At 34.3% G+C, this 20511-nt stretch overlaps 1 protein-coding gene across 2 annotated transcripts; it reads left to right on the forward strand.

The window, feature by feature from the left end:
* Nucleotides 1-1971: 1971 nt before the first annotated feature.
* Nucleotides 1972-19443, forward strand: CEP76_1 (Centrosomal protein of 76 kDa). Of its 2 annotated transcripts, none has more exons than XM_051209792.1 (8): nucleotides 1972-2524; nucleotides 4416-4634; nucleotides 5849-6346; nucleotides 10474-10613; nucleotides 11527-11705; nucleotides 12513-12701; nucleotides 14787-15176; nucleotides 17765-19443. In XM_051209792.1, the coding sequence occupies exons 5-8, from the start codon at nucleotides 11646-11648 to the stop codon at nucleotides 17945-17947; spliced, it is 822 nt and encodes a 273-aa protein (XP_051075258.1). In that variant the 5' UTR covers nucleotides 1972-2524; nucleotides 4416-4634; nucleotides 5849-6346; nucleotides 10474-10613; nucleotides 11527-11645; the 3' UTR covers nucleotides 17948-19443. The 2 variants fall into 2 exon arrangements, with proteins under 2 accessions (XP_051075258.1, XP_051075257.1); XM_051209791.1 differs by having other exon boundaries at nucleotides 6024-6346.
* The last annotated feature ends 1068 nt before the right edge of the window (nucleotides 19444-20511 follow it).

The following is a 20511-nucleotide window of genomic DNA, read 5'->3' on the forward strand; positions in this document are numbered from 1 at the left end:
TTCACTCTACTTGATTCTGTGGAAAACAACTGACTTGTCACTACGATCAGTCTTCAGTTTCCCAGCTTCTGTTTAGGGGACTGGAAGAACCATCTAGTCGCTGACCAACTTTCTCGCTCTCACCGGTCTCGAAGTCCACGAAAAAATTTATAAGTAAATTGCTCATCAACTACCTTAACTACTAATTAATTATCGCTAAACCACAACTCGGCCACCTATCTGGTAGATTATGTAATACAAGACTTTTGACTGTCTGGAATGACTAGTTCACCTCACTGAACTACAAGCATTATGTGCATATTGGAATTCTTGATTGTTTCGATAAATTTAACTGGGGTAATCATTGTCTTCTGGCTTGACAGCTGAATCCCATGAGTATGAGTGCGTGTCCGATGACATGCCTCTGAGACTTCATGTCTGGGTGGTTGTGAGCTGTCAGAGTCTAAACGTCCATGTCAGACAGGCAAACAGTATCAAAGTGAAACCCTTAAACTATTCTTATTTTAAATATTCACTACTGACGCTTTCAACTCTCTAGACACTAATGCTCTTCTTTAGTCAGATAATCTCAATATATGGAGGGCATTAGTTGGTTCAGATAATATTTCGACTCTTCAGAAAGACCTGTACAAGATATACGGCTAGAATGCTTGAGAAATACCGCTTTGAAACGTCAGAGAATACAGGGTACTATTAATGAACCATAGTAATACTGTATCCGAGACGTACGTCCTAGGCAATCCTCATATCACACTTCAAACAACTCAGATGAACGTAGGTACCACTCTTTGTGATACTCTGATCTTATCTTCCCACTAGCATTTCCCAGCTAATGAAGCATACTCACTCCTACTGTTTCTTATGAGAACACTTGTCTCCTGAACTTCTAAATGATTTGAAATTATTTTCAGCTTTTGTCCAAGGCTTCATCTCGAAAAATCTCATACATGATTTTCCTTTGCCTTAAGTAGGATATTTCCCTCTTAAAACGTTTTCAAAGGAGAACGAATGAAAAGGTACTTGGGCCTCGAAGTAAATTCTTCCCAGTTGGCTTGGAAGCTAACCTAAAGTTAGTACGTCGGAGGACAAATGGGATGAATATGATAATGAAGTGCGAAACTGTTCATAATCCTTTCATCTGGACAAACCACTTATACATTTTAGTAATGTATCATACATGAGGGGACATCCAATCAAGATACTGACTTTTCCCAAATCATTTCACTAGTTCAACCAAGATATGGTCAGGGTACTCTACTCGACATTTGTGAGGCTGCATTTGGAATATAGGATTCAAGAAGAGAGTCCTTGTCACAAGAATGAAGCGGATATGCTGGGAAAATTAAACGGTGAGCAGCAAAAATGATGAAAGATCTCGTTGACTTCTCTTATTACGACAAATTGAGACGCCTCAGTCTATTTCCTTTATCTTACCAGATGTTACAGAGCGATTTAATACAGGGTTACCGTGTACTGCACGATAATCGTCATAATAGTATGTCTTATCTTTCCCTTTAATCTGGGACTTTTCATTTAAGTGAACATTTGAAGAAGTTTCAAAAACCGAAATCAAATCACTCACGTCTGGAGTTCCGTTTGTCGCACCTAGTAGTGAAATACCTAAATTCCCTATTAGAATAGGTAATATCAACACCTTCTGTTGTTACATTTGAAGCAAGATTGGATCTTCGCATCACCAAAAATTACAACAAATAAGGGCACATTAGTCGCTAACCTTTACTCCTGAAGACTAGGTAAGCCGAGAAGTGTCTTATTTAACCAGACTAGTCGTTACGGTCTTATGGTACGGTCTATCCACTCGTAATTTGATTCGGTGAGGTAGTCCAGCGCCTTCAGATACGATATATCAGAAACAACTGATCAGGTCAGCATAATTTTCAAGACTTAAAGGACTATTTATTTGATGGATTTATTTACCGATTCAGTGTTATTGACTTTTGGATGTTTAACCTTGATTCAAATAAAAACAATTCAAAACACTAGCAACTGGGATCTAAACATGACTAGTTGGCGTAGTCTGATAGATGAAGCTTTATCAGACGAAGGAATCATTGATAAAATAAAGTCCTTTATTCATAGTGAGGACGCTGGTATGACTAAATTAACAAAGTTTGAACTACTGGAAATGCTAAGGTCTAAGGGTGTAATTGACATGCTGGTTTCTAAAATAAAGTCTAAAGAACAGTCCAAGATTTTCTCCAGAGGTCATGATAGTTCCGTGGGTACATACGAAGGTCCTAAAACATGTGTGTCAATCAATACGAGTTCCACTGCAGTATTAGTAGTGGAGTTTCTTCAGGGGAGAGCGTTTACGAGTCACCTTCAGACATATGAAGACATGGAAATTGAGGAATCTAAGTGCTCCAACATCAGTTTGCAACTACATATCGCATACAAGGACTGTAAATTTTCCAGCAAATTATTCCAATGCACAACGGAGCCTATTATCAATCAGATCTTTTGTTTTGAGCTTATTTCTGGAAACCATAGCAAGGGACGAGATGTAAGTATAAATATAAAAAATCGGTTGTCCTGTTTTTAAGGCTAGTGCGGATAGTGTCGTTGGTTATTGGAGATCTCTGAGGTATATGTTTTACAAAGGCATATAGTTCATAGAATTTGAGAATTTGTTCCCGAAATATATTACACCATTTAAATATATTTGTGAGTGATATATTCACCCATCTATATCAGTTTTATGTATCAGCCGCTCAGATAGAATAGGCTCGTCTACTTAACAGTCTGTTTAACCTATAAATTAAACTCTCAAATACACATACAGTTAATAAAGACGTAAAAAAGAAAGGATAAGTCGTGATGAAAAATGCTTTTAATTTCTCTTGGTTTGCTCTTAACGTATCCTTAGAAGAAGCTGTTACCATGTTTTGGGGCTAGGACCTCCATATATATACCATTATGTTTCAAAGTTAGAAGTCACCACTTTAGTGATTAATAAACCCTACAAAAAGAAATTATTAGTGGGCATTCATTGTTAATAATCGACTTTTTTGTTTTAAAATGCTGGACTTTCTGACAACTCTTTTTTGACTTCTAGATCATTCTTAACGTGACTGGCCTGGTATTCTCATGTTGTTTATTTTGACCATCACCGTCTTTAGTCTTCAGCGATAGGAGTAGCAGCTTAAGTGAATATTGTTATTACTCGAAATTCGCAGTACTGTTAAGACTGAGTGTTAGCCGATAACATTTCCTGGTAAAGAATCCCAAAGCTCCACCACTTGATAAGATAAATGGAACTCATAAGTTAGTAATTTGACTTCAGTGTTAAACTTTCTGGGGAAACCAATTTTTGAGAAAAAATAGTTACGACAGAGTAATTCGAACATCACCGTTATCTTGTGTTAGTTGAATTTCTAGTACAGTCTTTGAAAGAACTTAGCATAAGTGTCTCACTCTCGTTATACATAAGGAGTACTTTAGTTAGATAAAGAGTGCTTTGGGGCTTTTAAATCTTGACGTAGTGTTAGGACAAGATATAAACTGTATTTTAGCAAATAGAAAACGGTCTCTGGTGTCTGTATGATAGACGAATTCCGTTTATTTATTCATGGATTGGAAGGGACTTTAGACGACTTTTAAATAATTGATTCTAGTGTTTCAGTTTATCACAGGAACCGCCAGTTCTGATTTAGGTAACATTCGATTACTAGTTTGGACTACTGAGGCTATGAACTCTGTAGTCGCGTTTGATATTTTGTGGTTAAACTTCACTTTTATTTCTAAAGGCTTTCAGAAACCTACAGCAGCCTGTGTGCAAAATTACAAAACTTTTTTAAGCCTTAGGCAATGTTCTACAGATTTCCATAAGCCTCCAGGCTGAGTAACCATAATTATAACCATTATGTCTTTTGTCACACTGATGGCTTATTTGTCCAGTCACTCGATTGATCACACTCATATCCGCTAAAAATCTGATTACTCAAATGCCTTAACATGATGGTTTGGGAAACTGGTTTTGCTTGCTCATATACTACCCCTCACATTTTAATATTATCTGCGTACAACGAAAACAAAAGTCCCGTGTGGTAAGCAAGGTTGCTTAGACGAATAAAAACAGTTCTTCACTCAAACGTATTGCGTGAGAAAATTTGATTAACATTACTTTTCAGTTGAAAAATTCAAATTTTAACATTTCTGGTTACCGGCCCAAAAGATTTAGGAAAATCAAGTAAAACTAGATATATTGCTAACCGGTAACATCAGTAGCGAAAGAAAGCTAAACTAATACGATCTAAATACTTATGGAATATATATATATATATATATATATATATATATATATATATATATATATATATATATATATATATATATATATATATATGAAATTCGATGTTTATCAACAATATACATGCTTTACTGTTTTCCTTAAGGTGACCCTTGAAAATTTGCTGTTCGATAAACCAGTTTCTTTTGTACAAATCGTAATCACATCAAACGTATTATCAACTGCAAAACGAGGTTTGATCTCATCAACCTACTTTGACTGGCGTCCATATTTCATGGGCAATTCTAAATGTAAAGAAGTAAACTTAAACCACTGGACTAATAACGTATCCATAGAACTACAAAGTACCGATCCAGACTGTAATGTAAGTCGGTAACTTTTCTCAACACTTTAAGTACTTATTAGATGGATAGCCTTTTAAAAAAATTAAACGTTCGTGGATTTGGCCTAAACGATTGAACATTTTAAATGGAAATAAAACAAATTACTGGGTAAAATACTTCATCTATTTATTAGGGCCGGGATTTGTGTGATATATTTCAGGAATTATTTAACCGTAACGTCGGGATTAGTGGGCCAGTAATTTCTGAGTTCTCACATTACTGATGCAGAAGTAAAAGTTTGAAAGTATCAAGATAGTTACAAGTGTACTGAACTTAGGTATTCAAATAAAGTTCATTCTAGTTAGTATCGCTCACCGTCTACATTCTTTGATCCCTGCCATATTTTCCTCTGAGGGTATTCGGTGAAATCCAATGTATTTGCCTTTATCGATTCAGAATGTTCTCTAACCCTAATCTCATTTATCTTGAGAGTCACGATGGTTATAAATATAGGTATTCCTGATGAATTTAAGTCATACAGAAAGTACAGAATGTTAATGTTCTTTTAAACCAGTTATATGGAACGAGAGATTAAGGTATATTGATTAAGCTTTTGGTCTTTAATACCAGTTCATCACCACAAATTGTCAAAGTTAACTGGCAATCTATGAACTGCTAGATTTTTGTTAATATGTTTAACCTATTTTTATCTAAATGAGTTGACACTACAATCAATCTGTTAAAATATTTCAGGCATTTCAATTCTGAAATTATGGTATTTATCAAAAAAATACCATAGGCTTTGTTTCTTTCAGTTTGTAATTTCATTAAGTTGCTGAGTTGACTAACCATTATCTGTGATGTACGATGAAGGGTTTGTGAGTCATACGAGTCCTAATCATACACATTAGCACAAGCGTTTTCAGATTAGTATTTTGTATGCTATATTCCTCAATAAATGCATAAAATAATAGAATTTTGAAAAATTCAATGCAATAACACGTTTGGTTAAGGATCAAGCTTTATAAACAGGATATATTTCTTATTGATGGTTTTAGAAGTGTACTAAAGTAAGTAAACTTTTTTATCAACTACAAATAAATACGAAACACAACCTTGTCTATATGATAAAGTGGTCCTAATGAGATTTAATTAACAGAAAAACAAAGAATAAAACAGCACAGGTTGTTTTAATTTGAATACATTGACTCTTCAAGCAACAACTACTCTCTGTTATTTACAATATCAATTCTAGTACCTTTGCGTCTTTGGGACCACATCTCATTGGCTGCAAGACCTCTAGTTTGCAACTGACAAGTGTCAATGGAATTAAATTGTGAAGATTTTCGAGTCATGATAATGAAGGTGTTTATTATTACATGTGTTTTTCAGTGGTGTTAGAAATGTTTCATGAAATTAAATTTTAATAGGTACCTGCGGGTGTTCTTGATTTACGTCTTTCTCTAATATGTCCTAATGCATCTATCAATACAAATTGGTCTGATCCAGTAAAGCAGACATTTGATTCAAATGCACCTGGTATAATTAGTCATCAAACTTGTAAATTAAGACAACTATCACCCTCACTTATTCAAGCACATTTTCAATTAGAATTAAATCGATCACTTGAAAGAGAAAATACGCTCACTAATTATGTTCGTCAATGGTGGCGTGAATTAACACAATTGCGTGAAGGATTCTTTTCTGAACGTCTTATTAAAATATTTGCAGCTGATGAAAATGGACGTACACAGTTAGTTTGCTTTTGAACGTGTTCTTATAATTATTAATTTATATTAAACACCAACAGACTTGACAGGCCAATTTGAAATATTTAAGTGCTATACGAAATAAGATATTTTGCTTTTCAATTCTGTGAACTAAGTAGTTTAATGACAGATAAAACTGTTAAACGTTCTCTTCAGTGTATACTGCAAGAAATAATGATTGTTTTAGTCTAAAAATACTATACTTACTTACTTACGCCTGTCACTCCTCGTGGAGGAGCATAGATCGCCCACCAGCACTCGCCACCCAACCTTATCCTGGGCGATCCTTTTCAGTTGCTATTCATCCCTTTCATATCTTCTATTTCGCGACGTAATGTGTTCTTTGGCCTTCCTCTTTTCCGCTTTCCTACAGGATTCCAAGTTAGGGCTTAACTCGTGATGTAGTCTGGTGATTTTCTCAATGTATGTCCTATCCATTTCCTTCGTCTTTACCTGGAAGCTGGTTTGTTCTCTCTCACACAAGGCTGTTGCTGATGGTATCCGACCAATGGATGTTCAGTATCTTGCGTAGACAACTATTTATGAATACTTGTACCTTCTTGATAGTGGTTGTTGTAATTATCCAAGTTTCAGTTCCGTATAGTAGAACTGTGCTGACGTTCGTATTGAAGATTGTGACTTTGATGTTGGTTGACAGACAGTTGTTCCGAGTTCCATGTGTTCTTCGATTGAAGGCATGCGGCCCTTGCTTTGCCAATCCTCGCCTTTACGTCTGCATCTGATCTTCCTTGTTCATCGATGATGCTTCCCAGGTATGTGAAGGATCCTACATCTTCCAGAGTTTCGCCATCAAGTGCAATTGGGTTGGTGTTCTCCGTTTTGAATTTGAGGACCTTGGTTTTCCCCTTGTGTATGTGGAGGCCTACTGATGCAGAGACTGCTGCTACACTAGCTGTCTTTATTAGCATTTGTTCATGTGTATGCGATAGGAAAGCTAGGTCATTTGCGAAGTCGAAATTGTCCAGTTGGTTCTGAGCTGTCTATTGTATTGTGTGTTTTCCCTCAGATGTTGAGGTCTTCATGATCCAGTCGACTACCAGAAGAAAAAGGAAAGGGAAGAGTAGACCACCTTGTCTGACTCCGGTCCTTACTTGGAATGTATCTGTCAGCTGTCCTTCGTGAACTACTTTGCACTGTAGTCCGTTGTGTGAGTTCCGGATGATGTTCACAATCTTCTCAGGAACTCCGCAGTGTCGAAGAATTTTCCATAATGTTCTCCTATCTTTACCGTCAAACGCCTTCTCATAGTCAATGAAATTGATGTATATTGACCAGTTCCATTCAATTGACTGTCGAACAATAATCCATAGTGTCGCGGTTTGACCTGTGAACGATTGGTCCTTACGAAATCCAGCTTGTTGATCTCGAAGTTGGGCGTCTACTGCGTCTTTCATCCGGTTCAGCAACACTCTGTTAAAGACTTTCCCTGGTACTGACAGTAGTGTGATGCCTCTGTAGTTTTAACATTTACTCAGATCTCCTTTCTTTGGAGTCTTGATGACGTGTCCTTCTTTGCAGTCTGTCAGTGACACTTGTTCCTTCTCCCAAATCTTCTTGAATAGAAGGTGAAGCATGTTTGCAGTTACTCTAATGTCTGACTTCAGTGCTTCATCTGGTATATTGTCAGGTCCTACTGTTTACCCACCGTTGATTTGTTTGATGGTCATGCTGATTTGTTCTGCTGTTGGTGGATTGCCATCTATAGGAAGGTCTGTGTATGCTGCTTTGATGTTCGATAGATTCAATGGAGCTGACCTATTCAAGAAATCCTCAAAGTGTTTTACCCGCCTGTTCCTTTGTTCTTGAATTTCAGTAATTGGCCTTCCTTTTTTGTCCTTGACCGGTCTCTCTGGTTTACTATATCTACCTGCTAGTTTCTTCGTTGTATCATAAAGCTGTTTCATGCTTCCTTCTCTCGCAGCTAGCTGTTTCACGTATTTCTGGTTGTCGTTTCTAATTCTCTTCTTCACTTGCTTGTTTGCTTATGTGTACTCAGCTTGTGCCTTAACTTTCTCTGTTCGTGTTCGGTTGTCGTTATTTGGTGTCTTCTTTTCCTTCCTTTCCTTGTTCTTGTCCAGTGTTTCTATAGAGATCCATTCCTTATGATGATGCTTCTTGCGGCCCAAAACCTCTTGACACTTTGAAGTTAATGCTTCTTTGATACCTTTTCAGTTGTTCTCCATACTAGTTTCTTCTTCATCCAGTAGATCCTGTAAGGCTTGGAACCTGTTGTTGAGGGTTATCTTGATGTCGTTGAGTTTGTTAGTATCTTGAGGGAGGCTGTATTCAACCTTTTTAATGCTGTTCCTCCAGTTATTCAGTGTTTCTTTAGCTTCAGTTTCATCTCGGCCACCACCAGCTGATGATCTGAAGCTATGTCAGCTCCTCTCCTGGTTCTCACATCTTCCATTGTCCTTCAGAATTTTTTATTGATGCAAATATGATCTATCTGGTTATCTGTGGTGTGACTGGTGAGATCCATGTAGGTTTGTGTATACGTTTGTGTGGAGATATTGTGCTGCCTTTGACCAATTTGTTGAATGCACAGATTTGCAAATCTTTCCCCATTTTCGTTTCTCTCTCCCAGTCCATGTTGTCTCATGATATCCTTATATACGGTGTTGTCTATTCCAACTTTGGCATTTAGATCTCCCATCAGGATGGTGAAGTCCTTTCTTGAGCACTGCACTATGGTTGATTGCAGCCTCTCATGGAATTGGTCTATCTCGTCGTCGTTTCTATGATTGGTGGGTGTATAACATTGGATAACACTCATTGTGATTAGCTCCTTCTTTGTTTTGAATGTGTTATAGCTCAAAGCCGCCAATCAGAAGCAGCGAATTACCGATTGAACCAAGGACGCGTAAAGCAAACAGCCTAGAGTTCTGATTGGTCCTGCTTTCCACCTAGCCCAGCCAGTTAAGTTTAGAACGCCAATCTCAGCCTCTGCAATATGAATCATGTATTTCAAACATACCCTGTTTATACACCAATCAAGCAGACCACATCGTACGATAAAATATGAAGCAACATTTGTACAAAATTTGGCCAAATGTGGCTGTGAACGTGGGAGGTAGTGGTTAATAGACAGAGAATAATTCAAGAATGGAAAATCGTATAATAACAGTTCATAGGTTAAAATAAAGCTTATGATAAGAGAGACATGAATACGAATAGTTTAGTTATTTAACAATTATACGATAAAAATATACGTATAGTACTGGTTTACAAATAGATCCCAAAAAATTACCACTTATTATTCTTATCGGGACACAACAGAATGATGCTTTGATGATTCTGGATTTGTGAGATTCTCATCCTACAAGTGCATTTCGTGCTTCTTTGGATAGTATAAGAGCAACTCCCTAGGTGTGTGGGACATTTTCCTCTTCGTGACCAGAGTATAGCAGCATCTCTCCCGTATCTAGCCTTTGCTGTCCAGCAAGGATCCAATGGGCATCGGCCTCGTGGCTTCCGAAGGAACTCGGCTTACACCATGAGGCGTCATATTTCTTCTAAATGAAGACCTTCTAACTCCCAGGGTAGAGTTTAAATGGTTTGAATTATTTTTTCTGGTTTGCGTTTTGTAGCGAGTTAGTTTTCTACGGGATGGGGTCGCTAACCTCATGCCCAACCCTCGTCATTTATCCGGGCTTAGGACCGGCAGTAACTCTAGAAGAGCTACAGGCGAAGTTAAAAATACTATTGTACTAGTATATTTCAATGATCTTCGTCCTATATAGCTGTTACGATGACTACTGCAGTTATTTAAAACATAAATGCGTCAGTATTTTATATCGAACTTAAACTGATCAGTTTAAAAAGTCATTGATATATTTCAATGTACATGTTGTTAAGCGAAGAGTTGATTAAAATGAAGATTCTAATCTTAACGAGCTTTTACTTTCGGCCAGATTATTTGGTCTAGAAAACGTGATACATTTACGCCAGCCTTGAGTAAAAATATAATGAGCATCATTTTGACATTATTTTAATGTTATATGATAAGAAGTCTACTCTTTTTTATGTGATGCCATAGGTATATTTTATATGGCAAATTATTTTCACAAATTTCATTTCATTTCGTCAGATTTGTGTGTAACTTCGTAAATCCACTCAGTGCAAGTCATATTCTTGAAACCCCATATATAGCCGCACGCTTCGTTTCAAGTATACCCTATGAACCGTTTTACGGCCTCGGGGTTGGGATAAAAGAACGTTGGTGTTCTGGTAAGTGTAACTGAACACCACTTTCCTACTCAACTTTTATTTTTTCATTCCGGTCAATACCACTAGAGTTTTCCTCACAGGACTGTCAGTTTGAAACCTTTTCCATTTATTTCGTTTTGGACGCGTAAATAGCATTATTTATTCTTGCATAAAAAGTATCATTCGAAGCAAACGTTTACTTGCTTACTAAGTTAGACCAAATTACAACTTAATTAAATTGATGTATATTTGAGTAGTGAAAAGGAAGTGGACAGAAGGATTTTAAAAGATGGTCATATGAAAATTGTTATTCAAAATCAGTTCTAACTCTCAATCATTTAAATTCTCCTGGAAATATATTACTGGTTAAAGACTTTTAGTCTGCCTGTTGTTCATATCACTTTGTGTGAGTATATGAAATACTTGAATAGACTTCCCAGTATTGTCTGTATTTACAAATCCTACTTGGGTCAATGTATGTACAGAATCCTACTGTTGCTCATCGTTCAAACCATAGTCATCATATAACGGTCTAAAAACTGTAACAGTGAATAATATCATAGAGACAATAAAGCTTATGCTCTTTGTTATTCAATATTTTTGTCCTAGAGGAAAAATTAAGATGGTGTGCTGAAAAATATTCATTTCAATTTTTTATTAAGCAGTTATTCATCCCTTCATATTACAGAACATAAAAGACCTGATGGATTTAGTCACTTGTGTAGTGGTCATGTTCTCTAAAGCATGTTCATTCATGTTTCGGTTATCGTTCCCAACAGTGAATTAGGAGTTTGACAGCCTCTACCATTTTAATATTTTGTTAAACAGATTAAACTTTTTGACGTTTATTCCTGCAGTTTTACTCGAACTTACAATATAAACATCTATTTTTATTTAAAACTTATTTTAGTGATTATATATTCCGTTTTTCTAGGACTGGCTTTTGTTTCTTCAAACTCTGGAGATGTAGCAGATCATGCAAACCTTTTATGCTCTCTACTATTGGGTTATGGAGTTGAAGCATACGTTGCTTTAGGCACAAGTCAATTCAATATGAATAAGCAGCAAATGACTACTTCCTCACATTTATATGCATGGGTCGTTGTTTGTTCTGTAAGTGTTTACTAAGTAGTTGAAAAATTCAGACGTATATCAGAGGAATAATATATTTAGATTCAGATAGTGGCAAGTAGTGGAGTCCAGGGAGTAGATTTTGTTTCTTGAATGTAAATGAAAAAAATGATAGTCTCTATTTGACTACTGCTCAGTAGTATTTTGTCATACCTCTAAATTATTTAACAACTTTCAAACAGCTGTCGATGGATATACACAGAAAAACTTGTGTGGCATTCTTTCAGTCCTTCTTACGTCCCCTCTATTACGTACTATTTGTTAAAGAATGTAAATTTAGAAGCTATGTATTCCATGTCTTATTATTTTATTCATCCATAATCCGATGAAGTCCCTGAGTACAGTATTTAGATAATTCATTATGAATTTTCGTTTCAGGATTAGAATAGTCATTTATAACACAGTTTATTGCTTGAATTTTGGTGGAGTTTTGTTCTCTGAGCTGGAGCCAGCTCAGAGAACAAAACTCCACCAAAATCATCCACCTGAGCTACAAATCTTCTCCACCATTGCTTGAATTTACCCATTTGTTGCCATTTTATCGTTGTCATGAGTGTTAATATAATTAAAACATATTAAGATGCTCGAAAATCTTTTGATTATTCGACGCTCTGGTTCACATTGTCATGAATAACAGTGAAATTTCGCAAAATACCTTCTAGGAGCATCTGTCAAGTTATCAATACATAAAAAGTACCTGATAAATGACATTTAACTGTAACTAATTAAAAACATGGCATCATTCCAGTTTGTTTGATGACGCTTCATGACTTCAACTTTAAATTCTAGGACGATTATCAACGAATCACATTTTGGGATAGTATAACTGGTCGTTGTTATATTCATACAACTGGTGGTTGCGAACAAAAAATCTATCCTTCTCCATTCTATACCATTGGATGTTTATACAATAACAGTTCATTTTATGCCAATATTCAACCAACTGATAAAGTAGTAAACTGTCTTTTTAATTTAAAGGTGGGTATTTAAATATTTTTACTTTGATTTTAATTCAAAAGTATTGGAAAACATATCTATGGTATTTGTACCAGTAACAATTTTTTTTAATACGTCACAACTTGCTAAATTATGAAACAGCTAACTTGAACATTTCCAAATTTCTTAAAATTTCCTTTGTCATTTTTGAAGTTTCTAACTTAGATGAATGATTAGTTAACTTGTTGTTACTTGAGGTAGGTTGTCTGATAAAAACATCTCACTTCTAAGTTGTAAATGGCTCCATATGTCAACGAAGTTATTAAATTACTTGGAGACTCTAACTTAATGCTTATTACAAAGTCCCCTAGAAATGGATGGCTTTTTCAACGTATAATCACACCAATTACAAAAAGATGATCAGCTTTACATCTATTTGAAGTTAGTTCTTCAAAGGCTTCTTATCTTAAAAGTGATAGATAATCATTCAGTGATATTTTAGATTAAGAAATCACTAAACTCTCAACAGAATACCATGGTAAAAGCCAGAAAAAGCAGTCAGCTCAGAGATAGATAATCTTTTGTTAATAAAACAAATAAGAAATATCGAACATAGTATATTCTGAAAATAATAATTTCAGAATTCACGCCAGTTTACAGGCATTATTAATTTGATATAAATAGTAACATTCGATATGGAGAACAAACATGTGATATAAGATAGTTTTAAGTATACTACTTCAGTAATTGTTTAGGTACCAGATGTATTACAGCGATCCAGTGCATCAGCCGGGAACTTTTAATTTTTATTAAGTGGACAGCCTGTTGATTTATGAACGGTGATAATTATCTACAACTAGAGAGAGTAAAACAAAAACAGAGAGCACGGAACAACAAATCAATAATTACCAAAATGTGTCAATCAGGTCTGCCAAAATGTATGTGTCATGTGACACAGTGATATACTGTTGATGTTAGATATTATTCAAATTAGTTAAGGTTGCTAGGGACAATGTCAACGTAAAGTGACAACAGGCAGGTGGTTTTACTTAGGGATTTCACTAATAATAATAACTAAACATTTACAGTTCCTATAATATCACCTGTGGAATAAGATGCACTTACAGGTGCTAGAACATTCAATGCATTTTCAGAGGAGCAGTATGCATCAATGCATTAATAAAACAAACAAGAAATAAGCTGTAAATGATAACAACTTGTGGTGGAAAAAAATTATAAAGGTGTCCATTGTTTTTGTTATAACAATTATGCAGTTTTTTCTTACAAAACACCTTGCTCTTAGTGTAATAGCATCAATCATGTTGTTATATTAAAGCAAAGCCGAAAGACATTCATTACAAGCTGATGCAAAGAAATATATTGATATAATTTAAAATTATGAATGAACACACTAAAAATGATAAATATATCAGTATATGAAGAAGAACATTCTAAAACTATCGAAATTCGAAAGCTTTGATTAATAATCTAACACATCTGCCATTTGAACGTTTGACATTGAATTGTTAACTCCTTCTTGTCCTTAGTCTTGAGCCCTGAACGGAAGAAAAAAGGCGAGAAATGTCGAAAAGATCTGTGTTTCTATTTTATGCTGTTAACAACTACCTCTCTGGCTTTTTATATGACTGATTAAACACAGGAATTTCCAATTTAATAAAATGAAGCAACATTCAGACTAGTAGTCACCAGCACTTTTTATTATTCTGATTTTTAACTCTTCTGCTTGTACAATTCTAATACGGGTTATGCGCGAAGTGGAATTTCTAGACCTTATATAAATACACAACCCATAGCTGGTTTTTTTCTGGCTGATTAATTGTGATTTTCGACTGGTTAATGAGACCCCAATCATTAAAAAAATTAATAGGGATCTTACAATTAAAACAATAAGAAAATAATAATAAGATGTGTGATAGGCACTTATAGAATATACTTAAATCGATTCTATATTTTCCTTTATCTTATCCCTTCCATACTATTAACTATTCAGTCACTGAACAGTGAATATTTCATATTCTCTCTAACCTTAGTTTCGAAAAGATACTTTATTTTATACTTTCTTTAATTAAATCTTAATCTTTTTTCTCATTTTTTTTTCATAACTAGAATTCATCTCAATGGCGTCCTATGTCATTTGAAGTCATTCAAACAGTACATAATTACTCAAGTTTATACCTTAGAAAATTGAATCCTCCCATTCAATCTATAGATGAGATTACTGCACAATGTCATGAATCCTTACGTCGTTTAGCCGATAGTTGGCGTATGGAAAAATTAAGATGTAATAATCATATTACATGGAAATGGGATAATAAACTAGAACAATTATTATTACCTTTGATTGCTAAATATGAAGCAGATCAAAAAAATTTATCAAATTATGATGATAATGATAACGTTGTACAAGTACATGAGGTATTAGAGAATGATTTGATTATGTCACCAATTCATCGTCATATACCTAAAGATTTTACATTCAAATCTTATCCAGTCCAGGTAAACTCTAACAGAACATTTGTAAAGATTGATATTTGAATTATTCTTTAATTACCAAAAGTTCTTATTTGAGTTATCATTACATTGCGACTGAGTTTGAGGCGTACGGTACTGAGCTTGAGTCCCATAATGAACATCAACTCTGACGAGTCTCAAATAAGACGAAATGCACGTCTTGGATTCCACTGATGGTCACCACCCATCTCTGTTCATTATTATATGATTTCATTAACTAACAACTGGTGCTTACTACTTCGAGTTATCATAAATATTAGATGTCAACGTTCTCTGAACGTATATGAAGGTGAATTTGATTAAGTTAATCTTGACTAAGTATGAAGATTCTAAATCATCCTGGATATAATAAATTTAAGGAACTAATTATGGATAAAGTAATCAGTTGACCATCCTGTTTCTTACACTTTATCTAATAATGTTTAGTCACTTCAATTTCTCCTGGTTAAATATTTAATAGGAAAGTATTCATTACATTATATTTAAAACAGTCTTTCTTGGAATCTGTATTCACTTTAAATTGTTAACGTTTTAAAAGATTTAAGTTTGAAAAGCTGTGACATCATCGGGACATTCCATAAACACTTGTCTTTTCGATCAGTTTGTTCGATTTATTTGAAAAACCTAGAACATGTGTAACAAATTAAGGTTTAAATTATTCTCAACTGTGGGACTATATGCTTGCTTAAACCTTTTATAGGTCCTGGGTTTGAATCTCGCGGAGGGCGGGATCGTGGATACGCACTGCTAAGGAGTCCCATACTAGGATGAAACGGCTGTCCAGTGCTTCCAGGTTTTCCATGGTGGCCTAGCTTCAATTGACTCATGATTTCAACTAGTGAAATTTCTAAAAATCTCCACAAAACCCTTTCTGATTTTATTATTTAGACAGAACTGTTAAGTGAATTTAAAGAACAGGGGATCGGAAAAAATCAATTAGCATTGCATTTAAAATTATTAAGCCTAAGGGTTTTCATTAATTGAAAATTTGTTTTGATTATACTTGAGTGTTAGTTTAAACAAAGTTGAGGATTAAAGATTACTGAATAAATATATGGGCTTTGTTGTCTATGTGTCAATCTTTTAAATTACTAAATAAATTACTGAAGGTTGATGTATTCAATCTTAATCCACTTTTAATGTAAACTTTTTGTTTTCTGAGATCATGATTTCTCTTTATCATAATAATGCTTGTCAGTTGATATGAAAACACTATGTTATTACTTCATATAGTAGTACTGTTTAGAATTGAATTTTCCATACTAATTCTATTTCAGCTAACATTGTTCATTAAGAATGATGTTAATTGAATATAGGTAACTTAAAATCTTCATAGTAGTATTTAAAAATTAATATTAATTAAAATTAGTTAACCTATTTGTGGCCTTCATGTGAATGGTTAGTTAGGTAAGCATGTTGATTAAAGAATTTTTAAATTAAAGTGAAGATTAACTAATATCTAATCTTTCAGTCATGTCAGACAAATTCTTCAGCGATTTTTTGAAGGAATTATATCGAAATCATCTTAGCAAAATAACCTGAAATTAGAAATGAGTGATTTATATGATTGAAGTGAAGAGCCGCCAATATACTTATAAATAATCCAGTTTAAAAGGATACCAAAATAATTCTCACTAGTCCATACAACAATTAGATGCTGTTTTCAGCTAAAAGTATCTGTGAGAAGAGTTGCAAAACTTTAGACATGAAATGGTCTCAATGTAAATAAATTATTCTAAACTTGAAAATAAGGAAGTTTGTTTATGAATGGTACTGGGTTTAAGTCCCAAAGTGAACATCAGTTCTGGGACGCAGAACAGTCGAGCTATTTATAAGCCAGGGAATTATAAAATTAATTTATACTTGTAAACTGTAAATTTCATCTTTTAATGAGCGTTGTTTAATACCTTGGGTATGATGACGCGATTTCTGTTAAAAATAATTTTTACATTGGGAAACATCACTATGTAAATCTGATCACAATACACTATGAAGTGTTGCAATATCACTTAATCGATATAGACTGATTTTCTTGGTAATTTATTGACTAAAATAATTCTGAGAATATCTAGAACGACTTATTATTATTTGGATCAAATAATTTTCACGGTACAACCCAGAAGATAAGATGGTAGTTGGAAGTAGTCAACAGGAAGTCCTGGACCCGGGTTTTGTGCTACTTGCCACTCGTCAGCAAGGTGTACCTGTAATCTTTAGGGAACTGGTGCTTCCTGACGGATCTGATCCCGTGTCACCCAGCTTCACAGTCAGAGACGTTACCACTAAGCTACCCGGGCCGCGACCAACCTCCTGTAGGACTGAGATGTAATCACAATTGATTGATCACTGGGTGGTGATCAATGTCATGTGTGTCAAGTCATTCCTAGTGCAGATCGAATGCTATCGACCAGAAGATAAAAATGAAGCGTTATCACAACTGTGAAACAGATACAATCTTTGAATAGTTAATTTGGTTTCTCTTTTATCCGATTTGATTATATTTTGCAATATCGCATTTTATTTGTTGTCAATATACTTATTTTTATTTTCCTTCTCCTACATTTGTTTCTCAGCTATTCCATTGTAATCCTCAAAGAATATTACGAAGTTGTTTACGTTCTCAATTATGTCGGGATATACTAAGCTGTCGTGGTGATCATGTTCAACTTGCCTTAGGTTTACGCATTATTACATATGCTGAAAATGCAATGATTACATGGGTTATATTTGCATGTTCATATAAATCTGTAATATAAATTCAATCATAACCCTTTTTCAAGAGATGATGAATTATTTGCTTGAAGTAACCAATTTCTGAAAAGATATTTTGGTTCATTTAAGACTTAATAATTTATAGATATCTTTATCTTCGTATTTACAAAGAGTACTCATGGTAAACCCCTTAGTTCGTTTTAAAAAACGCCCTTGTTCATAATGCACATATGATTGTTAATGGATTGATAATTCTTTATATCCATAATGTTTTTTTACACTTGAACTCCCGTGGTTATACTAATTTTTCTCCCAGTTGTTCATATCCGTTTAACTTGAGACTTTCTGAGGGGAATGAAAAATCAGTGTTTGAATTTTTGTAATTTGGTTTGTTTTTTAAAATTTAGAACTCACCAATTGTAATTTGTAATGATTTGGATTATTCCGTTGTTGATATTTTGACTGAAATCTGATCAGTCTTGGTTGACATGTAGATCGCCTTGATATAGCCATTATGATATAAACTTATTTACAGTATACAAAATGTGGCTTCGAGTCCCAGAGTGAACTTTAACTCTAAGATGTCGGTAAATCCAGTTATTTATTTGCATATCCTGAATTTCACTACTAGCCACATTCCATCTACCCTATATAATTCATGGTTCATTAGTTTAGAAAAGTAGTTTTATAAAAATTAAATCCGGAAGTTTAAAGTGTATCTTACGTCCACAGAATCTTTACAGAACAAACTACTTATATGGGGAATCCATAATCTTTAAATAAAATATTAAATGACCACTGTCACGTTTGTGTAGATGTTGGTAACGACTGAATTTGGCAAGTCACATTTCACTGTAGATACTGGTGATTAAATCCAATCCGTTGGTCTAGATTTTGTTCTGCTTGGTGTTCATCATCGAGATATATCTTTAATCTTGAAGGAATCAATTATCTGCCTGGGACTTCAATCGTTCTCAAAACCAAACATGTTACTACTAAGAAATTATTTTCTCGACTTACATACTACATGACTAAGATATTTATGTTAATCGACAAATTATTAGTATCCAATGTCACATTTTGTATCGATTTATACTGAACAATCAGTAAATATTGTGTATGAATGAGTGGTGAATAGCTCCGAACCAAATTCAGGATATACTACCTACCATTACTAACTACCTGGCAAAACGTGACTTATTTTATGAAATATTATTATGTATAAATGCAAATGTTTATTTATCCTCTTTTAAATCTTATTTTCTAATGCAGGGTTTGCTTTCTTTTTAATTTAACACACATTTTGCATAGAAACCTCAGAAATAAATTTGTTACTTAATTGAATTTATTTCTATTATTTTAACCGAAGGTATAGGCAGAATAAACTAAGCATTCAATAATGATATTATGGATTATTTATTGGTAGTCGACAAATAGAGTCCTTTGAACACTGTTTTAATGTATATTTGTTCAAATCATATTGTCTCTGAATACGCTAATAGTTGATAAAGACTTTCATTAGTGTGACTGCTAGATGAAGTATAGTATGAAGATTTACTTATAAATTTTTCACTTTAGATATCATTATCATCAGAACTTTAGATATCTGGATAGAATAGGGAGCTATTTGTAAGGTTACATTTAACCATTAATCATGGTATAGATGGTAGATTTCATAAAACCTAAAAGATTTAACCATATATTTGTTTTTAAAGTTCTTATCTGTTACAGACTCTACTTTATGAATAGAGGAAATAGTTACTTACTTAATTACGCTTGTTACCCTACATGGAGGAGCATAGGCTTCCCACCATCATTGTTCATCCAACTCTGTTTTGGACAGTCCTTTTCCAGTTTGCTCTAGTTGCTATTTATCCTTTCAATGTCTGCTTTCAATTCTCAACGCAGTATGTTCTACAGCGTTCCTCTTTTCCGTTTCCCTTTAGGATTTCAAGTTAGAGCTTGCCTCGTGATACAGTTTGATGATTTCCAAAATGTATGTCCTATCCACTTTCAACTTCTTTTCCTAATTTCCTCTTCAGCTGGAAGCTGATATGTTCACTACCACAGTAGACTGTTGCTGATGGTATACAGTCAAAGGACATTAAATATCTTGAGTAGACAATTGTTTATAATTGCTTGCAAATGTTTGATGATAGTTGTGGTAGTTCTCTAAGTTTCAGCTCCGTACAGTAGAACTGTCTTGACGTTTGTATTGATGATTTTCACTTTAATATTGGTTGACAGATGTTTTGAATAGAGAAAATAAGTATCATATTTTGTTATTAGTGAAATATGCACCTATAAACTGGGAATAAGATGTGATATAAGGAATGGAATAATAATTTTCATTAATAAAAATATAATGGATTGTATGGAGTTTACATGATAAACTTCTTTGTTCGTCCACTGGCCCTGTTTGCCCAAGTATGAATCGGTGTATTCACATATGACCTAACACCGAGCAAAACATCATTAGGATTCTGTACAGCTATCAATAAACATTTTTTGTACTTGCTTACTAGTAGAATTAGTGTTTTGTTTTGAAACAACTCAACTTGGCAAATTAACATGATTTCTTTGGAAATTAATGTTAACATATTATCAG

This window comes from Schistosoma haematobium, chromosome 1 (genome assembly GCF_000699445.3).
Source record: "Schistosoma haematobium chromosome 1, whole genome shotgun sequence".
Taxonomy (NCBI): domain Eukaryota; kingdom Metazoa; phylum Platyhelminthes; class Trematoda; order Strigeidida; family Schistosomatidae; genus Schistosoma; species Schistosoma haematobium.